Source organism: Sciurus carolinensis, chromosome 2, assembly GCF_902686445.1.
Source record: "Sciurus carolinensis chromosome 2, mSciCar1.2, whole genome shotgun sequence".
Lineage (NCBI taxonomy): Eukaryota > Metazoa > Chordata > Mammalia > Rodentia > Sciuridae > Sciurus > Sciurus carolinensis.
The window spans coordinates 37948337-37972870 of NC_062214.1; the positions used below are offsets into that span (position 1 = coordinate 37948337).

Sequence of the window (24534 nt, forward strand, 5' to 3'; positions counted from 1 at the left end):
GTTGACTTTTTCTTCTTATATTGAATGTGCTCCATGCAATGAATTTTCTTACTACTGCTTTCACAGCATCCCAGAGATTTTGATATGTTGTATCATTGTTCTCATTTACCTGTAAGAATTTTTTTATCTCCCTCCTGAAGCATTCTGTTATCCATGCATCATTCCATAGGGTATTATTTAGTCTCCAGGTGTTAGAGTAGTTTCTGTTTTTTATTTTATCATTGATTTCTAATTTCATTCCATTATGATCTGATAGAATTCAAGGTAGTATCTCTATCTTCTTGTATTTGCTAAGAGTAGCTTTGTGGTATAAATATGATATATCTTAGAGAAGGATCCATGTGCTACTGAGAAGAAAGTGTATTCACTTGTTGATGGATGGAATATTCTATATATGTCTGTTAGGTCTAAATTATTGATTGTCTTATTGAGTTCTATGGTTTCTTTTTTCAATTTTTGTTTGGAAGATCTGTCCAATGGTGAGAGAGGTGTCTTAAAGTCACCTAGCATTATTGTATTGTTTTCTATTTGGTTCCTGGAATTGTTCCATTGTTTGTGGAATAAATATTTATGATTGTTATGTCTTGCTGATTTATGCTTCCCTTAAGCAGTATGAAATGCCCTTCTTTATCCCTTCTGACTAACTTTGGCTTGAAGTCCACATTATCTGACATGAGGATGGAAATCCCTGCTTTTTTACTGAGTCCGTGTGCGTGATATGTTTTTTCCCCCATCCTTTCACCTTTAGTCTGTGGGTATCTTTTTCTATGAAATGAGTCTCTTGAATGCAGCATATTGTTGGGTCTTTGTTTTTAATCCAATCTGCCGGTCTATGTCTTTTGATTGATGAATTTAGGCCATTAATGTTCAGGGTTATTATTGAGATATGACTTGTATTCCCAGTCATGTTGGCTTATAAAAATAAGTTCCTCCCTTTGCTGACTTACATTGTTGTTTTTCATTTCTTCCTCTTGCAATATTTTGCTGAGAATGTTCTGTAGTGCAGGCTTTCTATTTGTAAGTTCTTTTAGCTTTTGTTTATCATAGAAGGATTTTATTTTATTGGCAAATCTGAAGGTAAGTTTTTCTGAGTATAAGATTTTTGGTTGGCATCCATTTTCTTTCAGAACTTGAGAAATGTTGTTCCAGGCCCTTCTAGCTTTTAGTGTCTGGGCTGAGAAGTCTGCAGATATCCATATTGGTTTCCCCCTATATGTAATTTGATGCTTTTCTCTCACAGCCTTTAAAATTCAATCTTTATTTTGGATGTTAGGCATTTTCATTATAATGTGCCTTGGTGTGGATCTGTTATAATTTTGTACATTTGGTGTCCTGTAAGCCTCTCGTATTTGATTTTCCATTTCATTCTTCAGATTTGGGGAATTTTCTGATATTATTTCATTGAATAGATTATTCATTCCTTTGGTTTATATCTCTGGCCTTCCTCAATCCCAATAATTCTTAAATTTGGTCTTTTCATGATATCCCATAATTCTTGGAGGTTCTGTTCTTGATTTCTTACCATCTTTTCTGTTTGGTCAACTATGTTTTCAAGATTAAATATTTTGTCTTCATTGTCTGAGGTTCTGTCTTCCAAGCGATCTATTCTGTTGGTGATGATTTCTATTGAATTTTTAATTTGGTTTATTGCTTCCTTCATTTCAAGGATTTCTGTTTGGTTTTTTTCAGAATCTCTATCTCTTTATTGAAATGATCTATTGGTGGAATCATTCATTGCCTGCATTTGCTCTCTTATCTCATCCTTTGCTTCTTGGATCATTTTAATTATGTACATTCTGAACTCCCTTTCCGACATTTCTTCTACCATGCTGTCATAGTATTCTATTGATAAAGCATCTAGGTTTGTTTGGGACACTTTCTTCCCTTGTTTATTCATGTTGTTCGTGTATCTTTCCCTTTAGCAGTGCAAATCGGAGGTATTGCAGTGTAGTGACCCAGCAGGTTTCCAATACCTTGCCTTAAAGTGGGCAATCAATATTAGCAGCACACACATAAAACAAACAATATGCATCTGTAACCCAAATAGTCCCTATTAAGATATTAACAGTATTGTCTTAATAAACAGCAATGATGAGATTGATTATTATCTATAGTATAAACAATAAGTTTACAATAACAACCACAATTTCTAATGGTGGACAAAGAGGATGGGGAGCGGTGTAGGATGTAATGTTAATGAGATAAGAATGAGTATATAGAGGTACTACATCATAGGAATAGTGAAAGTGGAACTAAAAGAAATTGGTTTTTAGCATGAGGAAAGGGAGAAATAGTCTCCAAGGAAAGAGATAGATAAGAGGAAAATAGAAAGAGTGAGAAAAATAGTAAAGAAAAAAGAAAAGTAGGAATAATAGTAGATATAATAGGAATAATTGTAATAATACTACTAATAAAAAATTCTACAATAAAACTATACTGTACTATTCAAACCTCCTAGTCTTCAGTAGCCTGATGCCTGAGAGGTACTTAATAGTGTAGTGTCCCAAGAAGGGAGCTGCCTGACTAGGGATGGTGGCTTCCAGGTCAGGAATAATCCATGATAGCAGGCAGAGGCAGCCCCACCTATTGGTAGATGGTCAGCTGCAGTGCAGGCACTAGAGACCACGAGGGGCACTGGGCTGGGGTAGCGCTGGAGTTGCACTTGGGCACTGGACTGGGTCCTAGACCTCGCCTCTTGATGAGAGCATCAACTTGTGTACACAAGGATAGGAACACTTGCAGGCTACAATTGTTGGAGGCAATTTATCATAGCATCTCAATCAATCTGGCATTTATGCAGAGTGAAGTCTCCACTTGTTCATAGACAGGAATCAGGGTACCTCTTAGAAAATGCCAATACCACATGGAACCTGTTTCCTCATCTGTAAAATAAGGTTAGCCTAAGGAGAGTTCTTGAATAAATCTCAATGGGAAAGTCTTCATACAGGGGTTCTAATTTTCAGCTATCACCAAAATATGGCATTCATAGGATTTTCCAGTTATAAATGTAAAATCAATAGTTCACAACTGTGCTTCCACTTTTGAGAGGTATATTATCAACACAGATCTAGGTAATACCTTCTCAAAGCCTCCTTCAAATTTTAACTTCTAGGATATATCTTTTTCTCCTGCTTATGGTCTGTCAACATGGACAAAGTACCCCCACCACAAAGAGCTCACATATCATATATTTTTCAAAAAAGAGTAGTCAGCCAAATCAGAAAGTTCCTGATGGGTATCAAGATTTAAAAAGACTAGGTACCAAGACTAAAAAGTCAGAAAACTCCACAAAAGTAATAATATTAACAACCATTATTATTATTATTACATTATAGTAATTATTGTTAATGTCATCAACCATAGGTGTTATTTTATTTTTATGTATAATATAGAGAAGTCAGGATTTGTAGGAAGGCCTGGGACCTGTGTTCAAATTCCGATGATGCTGCCTTTGACTATGTACCGTCAAAAGGACAATTTTGCAAGTATTAACTGAGATCATATAAGCTGGTTTTTGGAAGAGGCCTGGCCCATAGAAAGGCCATGACAAAGAGTGGTTGTCTTCTTCATGATATTGGCTTACAATTGAGGAAGTTGCAACATATATTGCAAGGCTGTTTACTCTTTATTCACCCAGAAAACAAATGTCAGAGGACGTAATCACATTGACTATGTGTCTGCTCCTTGCTTAATATTTCATACATGCAATCTTGAATAATCCTCTCAGTACCCCTGAAGTTATTGTGAAGATGAGGACACTAAGGCTCAGAAATCTAGATAACTTGCCCCAGGACAGATAAATGAGATGAAGCATAGCTGGGATTAAACCCAGATGACCTCAGTAGGACAAAGACTCCATAGAAACAGCAGGGTCAGCCCATCTGTCCACATCCAAGGAAGTAAACACGGAAACTCAAGGACATGCATTTCAACCTTTATAATTATTCTATCTAGGCTTCATTCTCTTTATCCGTACAATGGGGAGATTGAAATTGAAGCCTACAGATTCCATAAATCTATGATTTCCATAAATCTGTGTAAATACTATAATACAATAATATCATTTTAGTGTTCTTATCTGTATTTTACTGTTGTTTTAAGATCATATTTTTGTAGTTTTTATGTCTCTGAGAAGTCTAGATTTCTTATCAACTCATGGGGGTTCTGAAATCTCAAAATTATTCAAAACATACTAGATAAGAAAGGTATCCCAAATAATCTGAAACATAAGTGGAGCCCAAACTTCAAAAATGAGAGGAATCAAAAATATCCAGCCCTTCCCCCCCAAAAAGAATGCACATATAAATTTATGCTGAAGTCTCAGAATGCCATCTAGTTTAAGAATAGACTAAGTAATCCATTTGGCTCCCCAAAACAGTATAAATTTAAGGATTGAGAATTTCAGTGGTAAACTCTATTCTTTATCTCTATGATTTAAGCACATAAAGGTAAAGAATAACAAAAGAGTAGTTATTTTTAATCCTCTCTCTCTCTCTCTCACACACACACACACACACACACACACACACACACACACACACCTTTGGTTATGATTTGGAACCACCAAGGTGATTTTTCCATATGCAAATTGGCCAACCAATGCTTTAATTTCCAATCCTGTCAGTGGATGACATGGTTTATATGTGGAGAGAAAGGTGATGAGAGGGAGATTTCAAAAGGGAGTCTTGTCACTTAGCTAATATACTATGTAATAGAAAAGATATAAAGAAATTATTCATTGACTTGCTAGTTTAAAAAGAGTTCAAGTCTCTGCACAGAACTTCAAATTAACGGGTGGAGTTATCTTTACCTATAGTTATACTTAAGTTGTTTTTTCCTCTATTGAAGTTAAAAGGAAGATAAAATCTTGCATTCAGAAAGAAAGAACAAAATGCTGTTCTTTCTTCTTTGTTGTTTTGGGTACTTTTTTTACAGTAATTTATAGTAATAAGGTTGTCTTTTTCTGCAAGCCTCAGATTTAATATCGCACTAAAAGAAAAGGCTCGATTAAAATATGATCTCATTGAGAAAATGAAAACTTAGTGTAAAGCTGAGTTCTTCCTAGGACTCTATGTGTGCCCAGCACTAACTTCAGAAATCAGCAGTACTGTAGAGTCATTAATCTTAGAGGAAGAAATATAAACCAGGTGGGCAGGCTCCTAACATCAGTTAGACCAGCCCCGTGGAAGGATGGTTAATTAGCTGCCGAGAGTGTCTATAAACAATGTTCAACATTAACTGCCCCCTGTCAAATCCAGTTCCAGAACAAAGAATGGCTATTTGTGGCATGTCAGGTTTTTAGCATATTTGTGTTACCAACTTATAACATTTTAAAGATGAGAAGAAAGTTCTAGAATTCCAAGGGCCCAAAGCCATTTATTATGTTTGACACCCACAATGACACCCACATGCCTCATTCCTAGAAGATTCAATGCAGAGCATTGTCAAGAGTTCCCTATTTTCCTAGTTAGAACTCATTGCAACCACTTCCTCCTACATTCCTCCTCCCAGGAACAATAGCAATTCACTGAGCACTTGTTGTGGGTCAAGCACTTTACGAGCACGATTTCTAGTCATGTTCTAAAGACCCTGTGAAGAGGGCTCCATTATCATGCTTATTTTACATAGGAAGAAACCAAGGGGGGTATGAAAGATGGTGGAATGAGAGACATCGTTGATGGTTACCCAAATGGTATGAATCTACATCATGCACAACCATAGAAATGAGAGGTTGTGTCCCATTTGTGTACAATGAATCAAAATGCAGTCTGTAAAAATTTTTTAAAAATTTAAATCTGTCATCTTGTGGGGAAAAAAATAAATAAATAAAAAAACAGAAAGAAAGAAAGAAAGACACCAAGGCAGAGGATATCATATAAGTTGCCCAAGTTTACATCTGACTGCCTAAGCAGTCAGATGGCCATCTTGCCTCCCCTTCCATGAAGACAGCTTCAACAAGCAATCTAAAGAAATATTGGAATTAACTCACAAATTTACCCAAGAGAAGACTTCCAAAGTAATTTTGCAAAAAAACATATGTTGCACTCAGGGATCATCATACTCTTCCCCAAACCTAACTGCTTGGTCTGGGTAACTATGCAACCAGCTGGACTGTTGTAAACCAACTTCACACATAAGCTGAATTTTTGTTAAATATACCAAATTTAATCTAATAAACTAATTATAAAGGGGATAGTAGTTCAACTCTTCAACTCTGTTTGACTGAATTGATTTAGTCTTTGAACCAAATTGAAGGGTTGCTGACTTGTTTGACAAGCTCCTTTGTGTGGCAGGCAGGTTAAGTTTGTTTTCATGAAACTCACCTGTCAGTGAGATCAAAATTGTGGGCAGTGTAGACAAAGCCCACAGTTTTCCGAGAATGAATGGAAGTCAAAATTCTTTTAAATCCATTGAGTTCTAAACAGCACCATGTAAGTGTAAATTTTAACTTTATTGATTGACATTATATTTTTCCCTTTGTTAGAGGATTTAAGTGTTTTTGCAGTTTATAATCCCATGAAAAATAAAACAGATCTAAAGCTAAAGGATTCCTCTGTAGTATTTGTCTTCAGAGTTTTGTCCCCACCAGTGCCAGTGTCTCCTGGGAGATTATGCACATTCAAAGCCCACTCTAGACCTACTAAGTCAGAAACTCTGGGGTCGAAAACCCAACAATTTGGGTCTTAAACCTTTCGGGGGATTCTGATGCTTATTCAACTTCGTTCTGTTGCCCTAAAGAAACAGAAAGAAGGGACACCACCAGAAACTTCCGATAAGACTTTGACCTGCAGAAAGTACTGAAGAGAGGTCCTAGAGGCTGTCTATTATCCTGTAATTAATACCATGAATTCTTAAATGAGTCTTTAGTGTGTTTTTAATTCCCTCTTTTAATCTTTGGCAATCCACGCACTGAATTTAGGTCGACAGACCTGGTCAAACAGGCAATAGTAGGTGGATAAAAGTGGGTCATCACAGAGCAATTTATAACTAGCACAATACCTAGAATCCAAAATGGTAAGGCTAGTTACAATAATCAACTTTACAAATAAATTGGATCAAAAATAAAGTGAGTTCATTATTGACTTGGGAATTAACTATAATAACTCAAAGTGGTTCAAATCCACTGAATGTGTAAATTATTTTATTCAAGTAGCATAGACATGCCAGACCAGTCTTACAAGATTTAGAGGGCTATCTTATCAAATAAAATATGCCTTCAGAAGAAAAGAATGATATGTCCCTGACACCCCTGACTAATGTCAACAAAAACTGTCTGGGATGATTAGAAGAAAGATTAATAGATCTTTTGTTGAGCAATTTTTCTTCTGCCCTAGCATGGAAGGTTCCATTGTGAATCTGCCCCAGATTGTGGCTCTGAAGAAGAAATACAAGGCCTACCTCTACGTGGATGAAGCTCACAGTATTGGGGCTGTGGGACCGACTGGCCGGGGGGTCAGAGAATTCTTTGGAATGGACCCTGATGATGTTGATGTGTACATGGGCACATTCACCAAAAGCTTTGGAGCCTCCGGAGGTTATATAGCTGGAAAAAAGGTAAGGAAGGGACTCCTTGTGTCTTTTTAAAACCTGAACATCCTGAGGTACAACGTCAGCAGGGCTTCTCTGAATTTTTGAAAGTTTCAATTCAATTCAGCATGCCTCGTCTTAATCTCTGTAACCAGCTCAGAGCCAGGCAAGGCCTGGAACATCCTTGCACTCATTCTCCAGTGATGAAGAGGAAACTGGGATGAATGATCACATTACAATAAAAAAGAAATGCTAGCAGTATGCACAAGGTACAAGAGGACCCTGACTCTGCAGGGTAGGATCTGAGATGTCTTTTAGAATGAATTTCAATCTAAAATTAAAACCTAAATTTTAAATGAAGTCAGATATTAAAGAGGTTGTTGACCCCGTGGGTTTTAAGAGTGTCAATCAAAAGAATAGCAGGATCGGGAACAGACTCTTAAGACACTTTCTCTGCAAAATAAATCCTACCCATGTGGTTGGATAAGTGATAGCCAAATCTTATCACCCTCTAATTTCTTATCTATATAACTAAAAGTAAAAAGTTCTGATTTGATGTTATTAGATGATTGAGTTCTAGCCCTGTTATTCTAGTGTCCATATATCACCGAAGAGTTTATAAATATGCAACAATAAATATTTGAAAGAAATTTTAAAAGAAGGACAATAAGAAAATTAAACAACATTATCCTATGTAAATTTATGATTACACAAATGGTATGCCTTTACTCCATGTTCAAACAGAGAAACAACATGTATCCCATTTGTTTACAATAATAAAAAAAAAAAAGAATTAAAAAAATATTCAAACTTCCTGGATCAGGGAGCCAGTTGTCAGCCCTTTACATGCAGCATTTTCCAAGTCTTGCCGGTCATCTCACATAAACCTACCTCTGTCCCAAAAAGAGTGTGTGGCAGTGGAATTGGTTCTACCTTGCATTGCTGGCACCACAGGCCCCAAAGTAGTGCATGCAGGCAGCATCAACAGCTTGTCCAAAATTCCCAATTCTCTTCCCATGGTGACCAGCAGGCACAAGTTCAGCCTCCTGGTAGGAGCAGCAGAAAACAATTCTGTCATTGAAAGTCTGTGATTTAAAACAACAGATTTCATTTTGGCCACTTGCCCTGCCATGAGATGTACAGATGCTTTAAAATGTTCAGAATTTAGTCATCTTTTACTCTTCAATAAGCACTGCTTTCTTCATGGCTCAAAGCATTGTTTTTCATCCTCCTCTACCAGCCTGTGGGAATTAGCAGGGTAATGCTAAAAACATAGGAAAGGCTCAGGCTCTTACAAACGTCAGCTAAATCTGGTGAAAGGTTAAATATTCCCTTCCTACCTGTCAGAGCAGTGCGATCAGAAGGTCTCAAATTTAGGAGCTCCCTTATCCACATTACATTGCTTTGCAAGGTTGTGGTTTTGTGATTACTTTAGCAGCAGTCTGAGCTACAAATTTTTTAACCAAGCGAAACTCTGTTTCCTGAGCCAAAGTCACCTGAATAAACTGAAGCAAGCAGATCCTTGAAATGCTGTCAAATTGGGTCATTGTCACATTTTTCTCTTTTGAGTGTCTTCATTTGATACCCACTTTAAACAAAGACCTGTGATTAGCTACAATTAGGACCAGCTCACTGTGATTCTCTACTATTGTTTATCCTGAAGTCAGTTGGAATATTTAAAAGTGGGGATATTCTTGCCTACATGACATCTAGTCCTTTGGGGTAGATACTGAACGATTGTAAAATTATTTTCATTAATCAGGATGCAGAATAAGTTTGTACATTTGTTCATATTCTTGCCCTTTAAAAATTTAATTTTGTAGAAATTTGGATCCAGCAGCCTGCCTCCTTCACAACCCTTCTCCCCTTCCCTCCCAGTCTTCTCCTCCTACTCCATGTTACATTGCAGTCTCTGAATTTACCACTAGGTGGCAGCAGGAATTAGAGAGTGTTTGGCGGAGGCTCATCAGCACATACTGAGATTTACTGCCCTAAATCAGCAAGATACCAAACCTTGAACATGTAAGGTAGTTTGGGAGACCTGGAGAGTAAGCAGAGGACACTTAAGAAACTGCATGTGTGATGATCTGAAATTTTAATCAGATACATACCTGTCTGGAACAGTTTGGGTGAGACTGTAATAAATCCAGATAAATTCATTTCCTTCCAATCTTAACAGCGCATGAAATAATACAACTTATGAATATGCTCCTTGGTATCTTTATATTTTTTAAATTATGTTAATTTTAAATTATATGTAGTTTCAATTTAAATCACGTATTTTATTTCCCTAAACTTTATATAATTTTGTGAACAATTTTCATTTTAAGTCTGTTTTAAACTATGCTTTTTAATTGAAAGGACATAGGATTGGGCAAATAGTAAAGTTTTTATTTGAAAAAATATTTTTTATGCATCTATTTAAATAATTAGAACACAATTTTCAAAGTTTCTGAAACTATGGATATTTGGTAGTCTGTATCTCATGGGCAACTACAAAATATCTAAGATTTAAAACCAATGGACACAAAATTAACCATGAAAAGTTAAGTGCACACTCTTACTCTTGACATTTTTCTGAAACTCTAAATAATTTCAATTTTATTGGGTTCTTAGTAAATCTTTAAATTGGAAAATAATCATGCAAATACAAAAATCTAGAAAAAGATTTGAAAAAAGATAAAAACATCCAGGTCTGAAATCTCTTTAAATGGTCTTGTTAATACTACTGTAGAAGGATGACATTTCCAATAACAATGTTTAGGAGGTTCTAGAAATCTTTGTGGAATGGGTCAAGGTCAGCTTCATACATTAGCAACAAGATGAATCATATAAGAAATAAATATCTGGAAACAAACAAGGGGAGAAAAAAATGGCTTAGTACTAAGTTAGGACCACAGAGATTAGAGGTTGTGTTTGGTTCTCAGTCTTCCCCTCACAAATGTCCTACAAATTTATCTCTGTTAATTAGAGATTGTCTCTGGGCTATAGCTTTCTTTCCTCACCTCAGAGAAACTGCCAAAGCAATTTCTCAAGAGCCTGAAAGAGTTTTCCATTTTGCTCACTTTGAATTTAGAGTGACTATAGATGCACAGTGAACAGTCCATTTGGAGGACTCTTTCAAGACCTTTTGGATAAAATGTCAGATAATCACTTCCCTCCCCATGTCAGAGTTCCATGTCATGAATAACTTCTTTAAAGAAAACCTGAGCTGATGAGGATAGGTTTCTTTCTTCTTTCCTTTCTTTCTTTTCATTTTTATTTTTCCAGTTGCTGGGGAGATATTTTCAACACAGCAGACCCTCAGTTTTTCTCCAGGCATGGATCTGCAGACTTATCACACACCTTTACTATTCACTGGCTTCCACAGCCTCCAAAGGCTGACCAGAAAGTTGCAAATGAATGAAGCAAAGGTTGTCCTCATGATTGATAGGTTGCAGGGCTGGAATTCTGAAGGAGGGAAGTGGGATAGGCAGCAGAGTTTGGGGTGATCATTAGCCCCAGAAGCCTGCAAGCCAGAAGAAGGCAAGCCCTTTGCAGAAGCCAGCTTTGCCCTGGCTGTATTTAATGGCTCTTTGAAGTAAATAGGGGTCATGGAATGAGTACCAAGATGTTTATTCTAAGAGCCTCCTGTCTGATTTCCTCCAGAAAACCCACCCTTGTCCTTGAACTCCAGGCCTATGGGTAAAGAAAATAATCAAGGTTTTGAACTTACAAATGGACTTGGAAACCTCATTCTGAGCAGACCTCTAACCCACACTGAAGAAAGACACAACCCAGACTAGCCTTACAAAAGACCAAAGCCAACGCCTAATTCATGGCTCAAGGAGCCCAATGGGGGGTGGAAAGAAAGGAAGGGAATCAGTAAGCAAGAACTGAGGCTTGCTTGACACTCTCCAGAAGTTACTTAAAGAGTCCCATTTTCTGAACCACAAAAGCAAATTAACCCCACCTGCAAACTCAGACTGAGAGAAAATGAACTAAGTCCAAAGGAATAATAATAATGTAGGACAGAAAGTCTTCATGTTGATGAGCTACTTTACTCAAACTAAAAGTGCTTGTGAAACTTCTCAGTTTATGAAAGGAAATTGGAGTGGGGGACAGTGGGAATCAAAAGAGGCTTTGTTTCCTTGTCTGGTCTCGGTCAGCAGTGCCCTCCAGGCTGGGAACTTTTGCTATATTTGTTCCTAAGAATGCAGCTTAGTACTCCCTTACAGACATCAAGGTGTCCCACCATCCTTCCATCTCTGAAACCCCTCTGCCTTTCATTAGACAATCAGGATGTACTGGGCACCTGCTGAGTACCCACTTTTGTGGATTTTAGGAAGGTGTATTAGTCCATCCCTGTTCCCAACTGACTTTTCTTTCCTTTGAAGAAACAAGAGTAATAGACATGAAACATTTTAGACAGATGGAATTCAAGCTGTGGTTCAGTACTATGTAGATTGGAGTATATCCAGAATTCTCCCCATCTCCCCTACAATAGGAACAACCTCTGTGGATCAGGAGAGTACCATAGAGTGAATAGAAGTTTCATTGGTCTCTGTATTCTCCTAGACTTTCCCCTCACCTTAAACCAAGCCCATTCTTGGTCTGGTTTGTAGAGATAATAAGTCTAATGCCAGAATGGGATTGCAGCTCAATGGCAGAGTGCTTGCCTAGCATGTGTGAGGTCTTGGGTTCGATCCTCAGCACCATATGAAAATAAATAAATTTTAAAAATAAATCTAATGCCAAGGATGGGGGTGGACTCCAGCACCAGATTCTTTGGAGTCAAATCTTCATTCTGCCACCTTTTGTGAATAATTGTCTGAACCTCTCTGTGACTCAGTTGTCCCATCTGTAAAATGGCAATAAAAGAAGTACTATCTCATAGATTTATTGTGGAGCTCAAATAAGTTAACACCTGCCAAGTTCTTAAAATAGAACCTCGCACAGGAAATGTATGTATATATCAGCAATGGTGTTAACTTCTAGCCCCGTTTTCTCTTCAGAGTCATTCCGTCTGTCTTCAAGTTTGAGTATTCTGCTGTTCACCCCTGTTTTTCCTCCCTTTCACTGCTATTGCCACCACCCCACTAGTCATGGAGGAAGAGCTGAGCTAAATATCTTTGACTTGAGGTCTGAGGTTATCCAAGTATAGTTACAGAAGCTTAGAACATTACCTTCTGCAAAATGAGGGAGCTGGAATAAAGACTCTGAGGAGTTTTGTCTTTTTGTCCCCTCTCCCCACCCATGTTCCATGCTTGTCTCACCTACTCTCTCCTACTGGCTCCTCCAGCATCCTGTGAGGAGGTAGTCACTCTCAACAGAGAAAGAAAATCCCTGCTGATGCTCACTAGGGGTGCTGGACAGAGAGCTTGAGGACAACCTGGCTACCACTACCTGGAAAATTACTACTCTCTTTTAGAGGTATACCAGATGCCCCAAAGTGAACTTCCTGAATGCTTCCTGGCTGGTGCCTTAAGTCAGGACATCATCACACACATGCTCTTTGACTAGAGGAAAACTCTCCCAAAGAGTTTCACCAAATCAATATGATTCACCAAAGAAAAGAATAGACATAAAGTCCATTTTAATTATACACATGGGTAATGGATGCCAGGGACTAGACTATGGCCTCTCTCTGTTCTCCCTCCCCCCTTGGACTCCCACACACAGTCCAGAGCAAGTCTTTGACATACACTGACGAGAAGGAAAGATAAAAGGAAGGAGTGGGCAGAAGAAGAAAGAGAAGGAGGGAGGGAATGAAAAAAAGAAGTGAAGGAAGGAGAGCAATACTTAGGAATAAAGAAGGAAAAATATTTAAATGGAGAATTTGAAACATAAAAATAAGAGGGGGGAAAGGGAACTGAGTACAAGGAAGAGAGGAAGAAAGCAGCTAGGAAGAAAAGAAGGAACAAAGGAACAAACCATTTGAAGTGCAGAAGAAGGAGGGAGGAAGTTGGAGAAGAAGGCAGAGTGAGGAGGGAACTAAGAATGAAAGACATATTGGAGGAGGCAGAAAGGACAGAATGGAGCCCTTGACACTCCCTGAGAGCCAGGTAGAGTCATGACATTATTGATTTAACCTTCATCCACCACCTGTGAGGCAGACCACCCACTTTGCTGAGGAACATGAACTTCAAATGTTCAAAATACTTGTGAAAAAAAAATGCCCACAAATACCCCAAAAAGATGGGAAAATGAGAGGCAGGGCCCATTCCCAGGCTCATAGATGGGAATATATGTAGGATAGGTTAGGAGGATATGAACTTACCCCAAAGCAAAAGATCTCAATTCCCAAGAGTTCTTCTGAGTTCACTGCCATAAAGAATGATCAGACACTTAAACGGAATTTCTATATTATCCTAGAGAAGAGGGTGTGTCCTTTAAAGACACACTATGAATACATAGAGTTGCTATTAACCGCCTTAGTTTTTCTACGGGACATCCAGAGTCTCAGGTCATGAGCCAATGAATCAGGCTAAGTACATGCAAATACTGACTCTGAGTCCCTCTGCATTGTGACAGTTGTTTTTTGAAACTTCTTAAGGTTCTCAGCAAACTTACCTGGGACTTTATATTTGGCCCCAGAAGTCAGACATGTGGGTTAAATATTGTTCCTACCTCTGAAAACCAGGATTCTGTATTGGCTGGTACTCCAGAGAGTGTTACTCAAAAATTCTATTAGTTCTCTATTGCCCAAGGCACAATCAGAGTTTATTGGGTCCTAACCTATACTCTGGTTTAATTTCCACTATCCCTAGCTAACCTGTTCTTTGCTATCCTACACACATGTTGTATCTGCAAGCCTTTGCTATATAACAAACCACCCCAAAACTTAGTGATTAAAACACATTTATTTAGCTCACAATTCTATTTATAAACAATGTGGGCTAGGCTCAGCTGGGCTACTTTTTGGTCTCATCTGAACTTGTTCTTGTGTAACAGTCAACTGTTTGGTCAACTAATCACTGGTTGACTGGAGTGGCCTTTGCTGAAGCATTGCTCTATTCCTCACGCTCTCATCCTCCAGCTGGCTAGCTCGGGCTTGTTTGCATGGCAGCTGGGGAGGGTTCTAAAAGGACAAAATTCCTCAAGACCTCTTAGGTTTGGGTCAGAACTAACTCACCATCACTTCTGCCACATTCTATTGCTCAAAGCAGTTCAGAAGGTCAGCCCAGAGTTATCTGCCTCTTGATGGAAGGGTCTACAAATTGGATTGCAAAGATGTATGGTACAGGGAAGAAAAGAATTGCAATTTCTTAGCTAATATTCAAATATACATGCTTTTTGCTTTTTTGCCTCTGCACCTTTGACTTCTCCCTTGTGCCACTCATTTCTTGCAAGTTTCCTTTTTTTTCTTTATCTTCATTCTTCAAGGCTTAATAAATCCCATCTTTTCACTGGAACATCCCTAATATCCTTACTATCTATCAGTACCCTCTCTCTTTCCTATGCTTCTTGCAGCCCTGTTACATACACTTATTTGCATGTGCAATTATTTCTTGTACCTTTGCTTTCCCTAAGCATAATCATATGTAATATTCTCAAGGGTAAGAACTATATCCTGTATTCTTTGGATACTCCTGAATACTAAGGCAGTGCTCATATGTAGTAAGCATTCAAAAGATGTTTCAGAAATCATTTCTCCTTCATACATCTAGTTTTGAATTGGAAACCTCAACTTCAAACTTGTGGCACCCCGCTTTTTACTGTTTGTAGGTGTTTGAAGGAGAAACTAAGAAAAAAGGAATAGAAAAAAATAAGCAGTTGGTGATCCCCATTGGAAACCAGACCACATTCATCTTTTGAGCTGCAAAAAATCAAATATCTTTCATTGCAATGAGTGGAGATGGAACTAGATCTGGTTATCACCACCAGTACTGAGATCTATTTGCCTTCTTTTTCTGTTTCCTCTTTTATTTAAGGAACTTGTGGATTATTTACGGGTTCACTCACATAGTGCTGTTTATGCTACATCCATGAGCCCCCCGATTGCAGAGCAAATCATCAGATCATTGAAACTCATCATGGGACTGGATGGGACCACACAAGGTAAGAAGGTCTTCAGAGAGCACAGTTCCCTTGAACTCTCCCAAACCTCTCTATCAGTCCAGGATGTGTACTTCTCAAGTACACATTTTTGTCTTATGAAATCCAATTTGTAAATCAAGTCAGGCGATAAATGTACTGTAACTGTTGTCAGTACACACACACACATACACACACACACATGTACACACACAAATCCTTTGTTAAAACAAAGAAACCTTCTCATTCACCCTTAACATGATTAGCAAATTTGGATAATTTTGTGTAATCCATTGTGTTAAAATGAAGTAAACATGGTGTGTGTGTGTGTGTATGTGTGTGTGCCTGCTTGAGGCTTACCTTATATTTCCCAGACCAAATTAGTCAAATTAATATTCATTTTTTAAAATCTTTTGTATTTCTTACAGGTGAGGTTGGGCAAGGGAAAGCCACTTGAGGACCTATGGGAAAGCACACACAATAGCTTTCCAGTCATTTCTTTGTCATTGGGTCACCTCAGTTAAAATGTGGCTACTTTGTTCAATCTAAATGAACATAATCTTCATTTTGAAGAATGGCTTCATCAAAGCCTCTTGGAACTGTCCTTCTATCTTTCAGATCTAGTTTATAGAGTTTTTACTATATGTCACATACCAGTGGGGAATTCAATGATGAATAAAGCAGCTCTCCCTGCCACGCAGCTAGTAAGTACATTTATGGAAATAGAAATTATACTGACCTCCAAACTGGCCACTGAGCTAGGCAATTCTTGTGTTCCACCCCTTCTCCCAACTGTTATAAAGCCCTGAGTTGTTGAGTGCAAAATTCTAAACCTATTTCAGTAGATACATGATTCCCTCCTTTTTCAATATTATTCAAGGCAGCAGAATACTTATTCATATATGCATTTTATCACAAACCTAGTACAGGTTGACCATCCACAACCTGAAATTCTGAAATTTCAAATGCTCCAAAATCTGAAAGTGTTTTTGAGAGCCGACATGATGCTACAAGTGGAAAATTCCACACCTGACCTCATGTGACAGGACATAGTCAAAGTAGGTGACTAAAAATATTTTATAAAATTACCTCTAGGTTAGGTATATAAGGTGTATATGAAGCATATGAATTTTGTGTTTAGACTTTAGGTCCATCCTCAAGATATCTCATTATCTAGATGCAAATATTCCAAAATCCAAGAAAACCTGAGATCCAAAACACTTCTGCTTGCAGCATTTCAGATAAGGAACAACCTGTGTCCCTCACATAAAGCAGATAAGAACAAGGCTGGTCTGGTCGAAGCAGTGTCTCCATACCTTCTTACCTATAGCCACTGAGTTCCTTCTCTTGAGCCTTAGTTTTCCCCAGGATGCTAATTTGAAAACCACAAAGTAAAACTTTTTTCCCACTAAATCAGGAGAATGGCCTAAAAAATGGTTTCTGATAATTTCTCGTCCTCCTATAAAATTCAGTGGTTGATTGACCTCTAAGGTCTTTCCTGGGATTGCATCTTGTTAAATGCTCTTTGCAGAAAGGAAACACAAACCCAGTCTAGGAAGTCCTGGTTTTACAGACTGAAGCTAGTTGAATCTACTGACTTAGCACTGTCTGGCCTTCAGAAAGTGATTTATCTGTTCAATCCTGAGAAAATTACTTAAATTCTCTGTGCTTCAGTTCCTCCAGCTATAAAATGAGGCAAATAATATTTATGTGTCTAGGTTTTGTAAGAATTAGGTAAGTTAATTCATGTCAAATAGTTTTAAATGTGTCTGGGAACAATAATAAGTCCTATATGATTGTTATTATTGTTATTGCTATTATTCCTAAAGTGTTCAAGAAGTATTTGAACACTTTTCAAGGATGCTGTAGGAAAATTCTTACACAGAAGGAAGTAGGACTAGATGTCTGCATATTTTTTCTCTTTATTTTTACTTTTATTTTAACAAACTGTATTTGATTCATTGTACAAAAATGGGATAAAACTTTTCATTTCTATGGTTGTACACAATGTAGATTCACACCATTCATGTAGTCATACATGTACATAGGGTAATAATGTCTGTCTCAGTTCACTATCTTTCCTTCCCCCATCCCCTCCCCCCCCATTTCCTCTACACAACCCAAAGTTCCTCTGTTCTTCTCTTGCCCCCCACTTTCCCACCCTCATTATGTGTCATCATCCATTTTTCAGAGAAAAAATTTGGCCTTTGGTTTTTGGGCTTGGCCTATTTCACTTAGCATGATATTCTCCAACTCCATCCATTCACCAGCAAATGCCATAATTTTTATCCTTCTTTATGGCTGAATAATATTCCATTGTGTATATATACCACAGTTTCTTATCCATTCATCAAGTGAAGAGCATCTTGGTTGATTCCACAATCTAGCTATTGTGAATTGTGAAGCTATGAACATTGATGTGGCTGCATCACTGTAGTATACTGATTTTAAATCCTTTGGGTATAAACCACGGAGTGGGATAGCTGGGTCAAACGATGGGTCCATTCCAAGTTTTCTGAAAATCTCCATACTGCTTTCCAGAGTGCTGCACCAATTTGCAACTCCACCAACAATGTATGAGTGTGCCTTTTTCCCCACATCCATGCCAATACTTATTATTGCTTGTGTTCTTGATAATAGCCATACTAATTGGAGTTAGATAAAATCTTAGGGTGGTTTTAATTTGCATTCCCCTAATTACTAGAGATGATGAGCACTTTTTCATGTATTATTGATCACCTATATATCTTCTTCTGTGAAGCGTCTGCCCAGTTCCTTAGCCCATTTATTGATTGGGTTCTTTATATTTTTGGTGTAAGTTTTTTAAGTTCTTTATAAATTTGGAGATTAGTGCTCTGTCTGAAGTGTTTCTGGAAAAGATTTTCTCCCACTCTGTAGGCTCTCTTTTCACATTATTGATTGTTTCCTTTGCTGGGGAAAAACATTTTTGAGTTTGAATCCATCCCATTAATTGAGTCTTGTTTTTATTTCTTGCCATCTGGGGGTCTTGTTAAGGAAGTCTGGTCCTAAGCCAACATGATGAAGACTCAGGCCTACTTTTTCTTCTATTTGGTGAAGGGTCTCAGATCTAATTCCTAGATCCTGATCTATTTTGAGTTGAGTTTGTATAGGGTGAGAGATAGGGGTTTAATTTCATTTTACTGCATATGAATTTCCAGTTTTGCCAGCACCATTTGTTGAAGAGGCTATCTTTTCTCTATTGAACTTCTTTGGCAACTTTGTCTAGTATGAGATAACTGTACTTATGTGGGTTTGTCTCTGTGTCTTCTATTCTGTGCCATTGGTCTACCTAATTTTGTGCCAATACTATGCTGTTTTTGTTACTATTGCTCTATAGTAGTAGATGTCTATCTTGACCCTTAGTCAGGATAAACTAAGTTAGCCACCATAACAAATAAACTCAGAAAATCTCAATGGCTTCACAGAATCAAGATTTATTTCTTGTTTGCACCAAGGCTAATAAAATCAGAAAACTCTCAGCACACTTCTTGTCTATAAGGGCAGTGATTCAGGCTACTTTCAGTCTTGGCCATCTCCATTCGTGGTCACCAAAATAGACAGAAAGGGAGGTTCAGCTGGAAGTGACACTTATCACCTTATTTATAGTTCATTGGCAAAAACTGGTCACATGGTCATGCCCCCAAAAGAGGAGGTGGTAAATTTACAGATATGGAGATTGTATAAGTAGTTATTTTTCAGTTTTTAAAAACCAAAGCTATATAGAGTTACATTCATTTCTACATGGTTATCAAGTTCTCTTAAAAACTGCTCTGGGGTTGGGGTGTGGCTCAGTCATAGAGCACTTACCTTGTACATGCAAGGCCCTGGGTTCAATCCCCAGCATCACAAAAACAAAGGAATAGTTGATTTTTTAAAACTGGCCTGAAACCATTGACTTTCCAGAAATCTCCATTAATTATTTTCTTGCATTTCTTCTAATAGGACTGTTTTTAATAAAATTAATAATTTGATATATGCAATGGACAACTTCAAGCACTTCTAATGGAAAATCAATTATTTGATATTTAGGCAAAAATGCAAGTGAATAGTCTCATAGTAATTGAAATTATCCTCTGGTATTATTTGAAGATGATTAACTAGGAAAATGTTATTTTGAAAATTAGCCTAAGTCTCAACAGGGACTTTCACTAATTTCTTAAACCCTTTAGTGTTTTGTTCTCAGAATCAGTTGATTTATATGTATACAACTTTACAATCACTTCCTTCCCTCCTCTGGATTGCTTTACCCCTTCATTGCAGACAGAACTAACTCACTGTTTATCTGCTCAGAATTTGAAGATCTGCAGAAAGATTTCATTTGAAGATATGATCATTTGCCCTTCAAAAAGCATCCATCATCAATTTTCTTCCCCTGTGGTGGGAAATATTTCTCTTGGTTCTTTCCTTAGACTTATGATTAAGAAAATTTTGGTTATTATTTTTAACCTCGTAGTTGAAGTTTCTCACTCTACTCCTCTTGCCATCTTAAGAAAAAAGAAAAGAACAGAGGATTCTGTGTGTACAGTCCATTTTCTTAGAGCTAAGATAGCAGAAATAGGAAGACAGATAGGAAAGTTTCCTTTCCGATAAATGAACAAAGGAGGTAATCGAAAAGTAAATTGGTAGAATCATACAGCTAAGTTTCAGGTGGTTCTGCCTGGCACATCTTTTGAAGAATTCAAAGGCACACAGTGAATGATCACACTGGCCTCATTTGCAACAATGCCTGCTTTAAAGAAAATGAACAGAACAGGTTGGGAATTTCACATTAGCCTACCCCTTTCTACAGACACAGATTGCCTTTCAGGTAAAGTTGTCCAACACTCAAAAGGATGCACTGTCATGCTAGAGCTGACTTACAGGATCTGAGAAAGAGGAGCCTGGCTCCAAGCCTTCATCTTCAACCCACTCCACTGTAACTGTGATTGGAGCCTTTCAAGGCTTTGTTTCTGGTTGAGTTTGGGGAGCGGTTGGCCAGATCTGTTCCTTGATGAATGTCTTCACTTTAATCTGCAATGCAAAGCCATACGCTTCAAAGAAAGGCAAGCTACAGGAATAAGGTCAGTGTTCCTTTGATGCCAAGGTTCAAAGATGAAATAGCAGTCCCAGTGAAATGACAATGTTTATGCACAAACAGCCACCTTCACTCTGCAGCCAGGCTGCTGGTGGAGTTAATGCACAAAGGCTGAGGGGCTGCAGGCCGACTGTGCATTCCATATGCACCAAGACCAGTTTAATCTCCTGGTCTGTCACTCTGTGCAGTGCAATGAGCCCAAAGTGGAGATTTGATTTCCCCATCCTAATAGATGTTGGGTGGTCCCTCAGCCAAACCCATGCTGTAAGCCCCTTAAGGGCAAGAAATGTGTCTTGAATTAATTTGGTGTTCCTCTGAGTGTCAAACTCAGTGCTCAGCTTAATAAATATGTCATGACTCAACTTCCATCTTGCCAGCCTGCTCGATTTCAGGTCAGTGTTTATGCTAAATAGATTGTAGGGATGTTTATCTCATAGGACTAGGAGGCCCGGAATCAGTTCCACATCAGTTGTGGCAGCTGAAGGGATCACTCAGTGGGTGAGATTACTCTTGGAGAGGTTCAGAAAGATTGCAGCTCAGCCACTTTCTTCATCTAGACATAGCACAAGCAGCCATAGCGGGGTGAGTCACAAGCTACAGACTTCTCCCCTAAAGAAAACTTTGTCAACAGTTGTCTTATTTTGTTTAAATCTTGATGCACAGTTTCCAATTCATCAGTCAACATTGTTTTTCGGCTTCCAGTCTTGACCCTTCCTTTCCACACCCAACTCTGGATAACCTTTCACTTCTCAGAGAGCGTAGAGGTTGAATCACATCGATGATTAAAGGGGTGCACTCTGTGCCAGACTGCTCTGGGCCCAGGACCTGGCCCACCAATTGCTTCATGATGATTGCTTGCCCTCTGTTCGCTCCAGTTCCCCATTGAAGTTGAAGTTGTCAGGAAGATCATATGTGATACAGGGAACATAGACTGATGGTTGGTACAGAGTAAATAATAAAGTTACTATTATTTTTAGCCTGTTTGCTTTTTTTTTCCTTCCTTTTGCAAATTTTCCAATAGCTTTGGCCCATCTTGGAAGTCTCTCTTGCTCTCACCTGATTCCTACTCTATCAGCAAACCCTGCAGCACTTCTTTTGACATGTCTCCAGAATCTGGTCACTTCTCTCATCTCCACTCCTTCCATCATCTCTCACCTCGATTACTAGAGGAAGCTCTTGAATAGTCTCCCTTTCATGCTTTTCCCTTTTCATGGTTTGCTCTCAAAAGACAGAAATCATCCCTGTTATATTAGTTTCAATGTCCAAATTTATGGGGGAACTGTGTGATGATTTAATATATCTATACATTTGATTTTATTTGTAATGATCAAATCAGGGTATTTAACATTTACATATCCTTCAACTTTTTCTAATTTCTTATTGACATTTACTAGTTCATATTATGGAGTATTATTATGTCTCAATTCATGTACACAATATTGCTGATAAATCAGGGTAATTAACATTTCCATCTCCATATCATTACTTTGTGTTTAGAGCCCTTGAGTTCCCCTCTCTAGTTATTCAAAAAATAATAGAATATTATTAACTATGGTCTCCCCCCCTACTCTTTAGTAGAACACTAGAGCTTATTCTTTCTGTGTTTGCGTGCCTCTCCTCTAACCTCTTTTTATTTTCTCTCCCTCCATAATTGCTATTCTACACTCTGATTAACTTTTTTAATAACATCCATACAAGAGAGAATATGTGGTACTTAAAAGAAGAAAACAACATTATTCAGACCATGTCACTCCCCCATTCAGAACTTTCTGTCAGCTTCTTACTTACTCAGTGTAAGATCCAGATGCATGCCTGGAATCCAGCAACTGAGGCAGGAGGATTGCAAGTTCAAAGCCATCCTCAGCACTTACCAGGCCCTAATCTACTTAGTGAGACCCTTTCTTAAAATAAAAAATAATAGAGACTGGGGACATAGCTCAGTGGTAAAGTACCCTTGACCCCTGAGTTTGATCCCTAGTCCCAAAACAAACAAATAAATAACAAACAAAAATCACCAGCGACTCAGTGTAAGGTCCAGACTGGTCTTCATGGCTTCACTGGATTTGTCCCTTCATACTTCCCCCCAGCAATTGCCTTTATTTAGTGACCTCTGGGCAGCCAGGCAGCCAGGAATCTTGAAGTTCCTGGATCATAGGGAGCATCTCCTGCAGCCGGCCTTTATGGTTGCTAGCTTCCCCCAAACTTCTCCTCTGATCAGCATCTGTGTGGTCCACTGTCCCTCACATCCCTGCTTACTCTTTCCTCTCCTCACATCTCTGCTCAGAATCAGTCTTCTGAGGGGAACAGTCCAGTCCTAAATAGTATACCCTCCTTGTCTCTCTCAATTTCCTTGCTTTGCTTTAATTTTTATAGCATTTATGAGGGCCTGCAAATTGGATAGATGGACGATATAGATAGATAGATAGATAGATAGATAGATAGATAGATAGATAGATAGATAGATAAATAGATAGATAATCGCTTATTGTCAGTTTCCTCTCTTCAGGAGAAGTAGTGCTTTGTCTGTGTCATTCATTATACCAAAAGCAGTGCCTGGTAGGCACCAATTCTCAACAAATATTTATTGAAAGATAGTGTTCTTCATTTTCTCTTTCCCTCTTATCTCAGCAAATAAACAACTCTGATCTCCTTTAGGTCTCTGTACTTAATTCCTTCTAAAGGCACTGGCCCCTTTCCTCAACCATAAACTTGTTGGTTTTCCTTATCCTAAAAAGTCTTTCTTTTACCCTTTGTTCCCTTTTTCCTTCCATTGCAGCAAATCTCAGAACAGAGAACTGTCCTATCTGTTGCTTCTCAGTCCCTTCAGTTTGTCCTCTGCCCCTCTGCTCCATGGACTCTGCTCTCTCAAAGTTCACTCCTGATCCTTCTGCCAGATTGAACTTGACCTCTCTGCATCATTCTCTTTTTAAAAACAGATCTTCCCTTAGTTGTGGAGATGCTGTTATCCTCAGATTTTTCTTCTTTTTCTTCTTGTTCTCCCACCCCTTTTCTGCAGGGTTTCTTTCTTTCTTTTTTTTTTTTTTTCTGTTGATATTTACAAGAATCCCAGCCTCTGTTCTCTTTGCATTTGCTTCTACCCTTCCCTGTTCCCTTTCCTTTATATAAAGAAATGATTCTGCATCAAAATCACCTGTAGGGATATTGACCCCCACCCCCAGAGATTTCTGCATGAAATACTTATTGTTTCTAATAAGACCCAGGTGATGCTACTGACCAAAGGACCACTCTTTGAGAACCACTGCTTATTAATGAACTCGGATTCATTCTGTCCTTCCCATCAGGCACTAATGAATTGTAGATTTCTTGTGGATAGACATCATCAATATCATATCATTGCCATCAGCATAGTGCCTGGCCCATAATAGGCTCTCAATACATGTTCAAGTTGAATGGAGAAGACATGTGTTAAGTCCTAATTGTGCCATGATGCAGAGGCTGATAAAATGCTTGGGGGCCATTTTGTTTTTCATCAGAAACTTGAGTACTTAAATCAGACTCTAAGTAACTAAACTTGCTCACCAAGGTCAGCCTCTGACTTGTAATACTTGCCTGTTTCCCTAACTAGTTTGCTCCATTACATTTATATGTGGATTATAATCCCATGAATGTAGTCACCCACATATCTCCAATCCTCACTTTCATGAAGACAGGAGTGCCTGATAGGAGGGGGATGACTAGGCATTTATAAAGCAGTGGTTCTCAAAGGGTGGTCTCTAGACCAGCATCATCAGCATCACCTGGGGCTTGTTAGAACTGCTGTAGGCATTTTTGAATCAGAAACTCTAGAGGTGGATGCAGGCTCGAGTTTAAGAATCACACTTCCATATAAAGAAAAGGAAACAAATAAGGGTATGTGTGCAGAGAGAAACAAGATC

At 38.3% G+C, this 24534-nt stretch overlaps 1 protein-coding gene across 1 annotated transcript in view; it reads left to right on the top strand.

The window, feature by feature from the left end:
• Window positions 1-24534, top strand: part of Sptlc3 (serine palmitoyltransferase long chain base subunit 3) — a 158071-nt gene that overhangs the window by 106936 nt on the left and 26601 nt on the right. The window contains exons 8-9 of the mRNA XM_047541702.1: window positions 7335-7554; window positions 15441-15567. Of these exons, the coding sequence (XP_047397658.1) occupies window positions 7335-7554; window positions 15441-15567 (347 nt within the window). The remainder of the gene's footprint in view (window positions 1-7334; window positions 7555-15440; window positions 15568-24534) is intronic.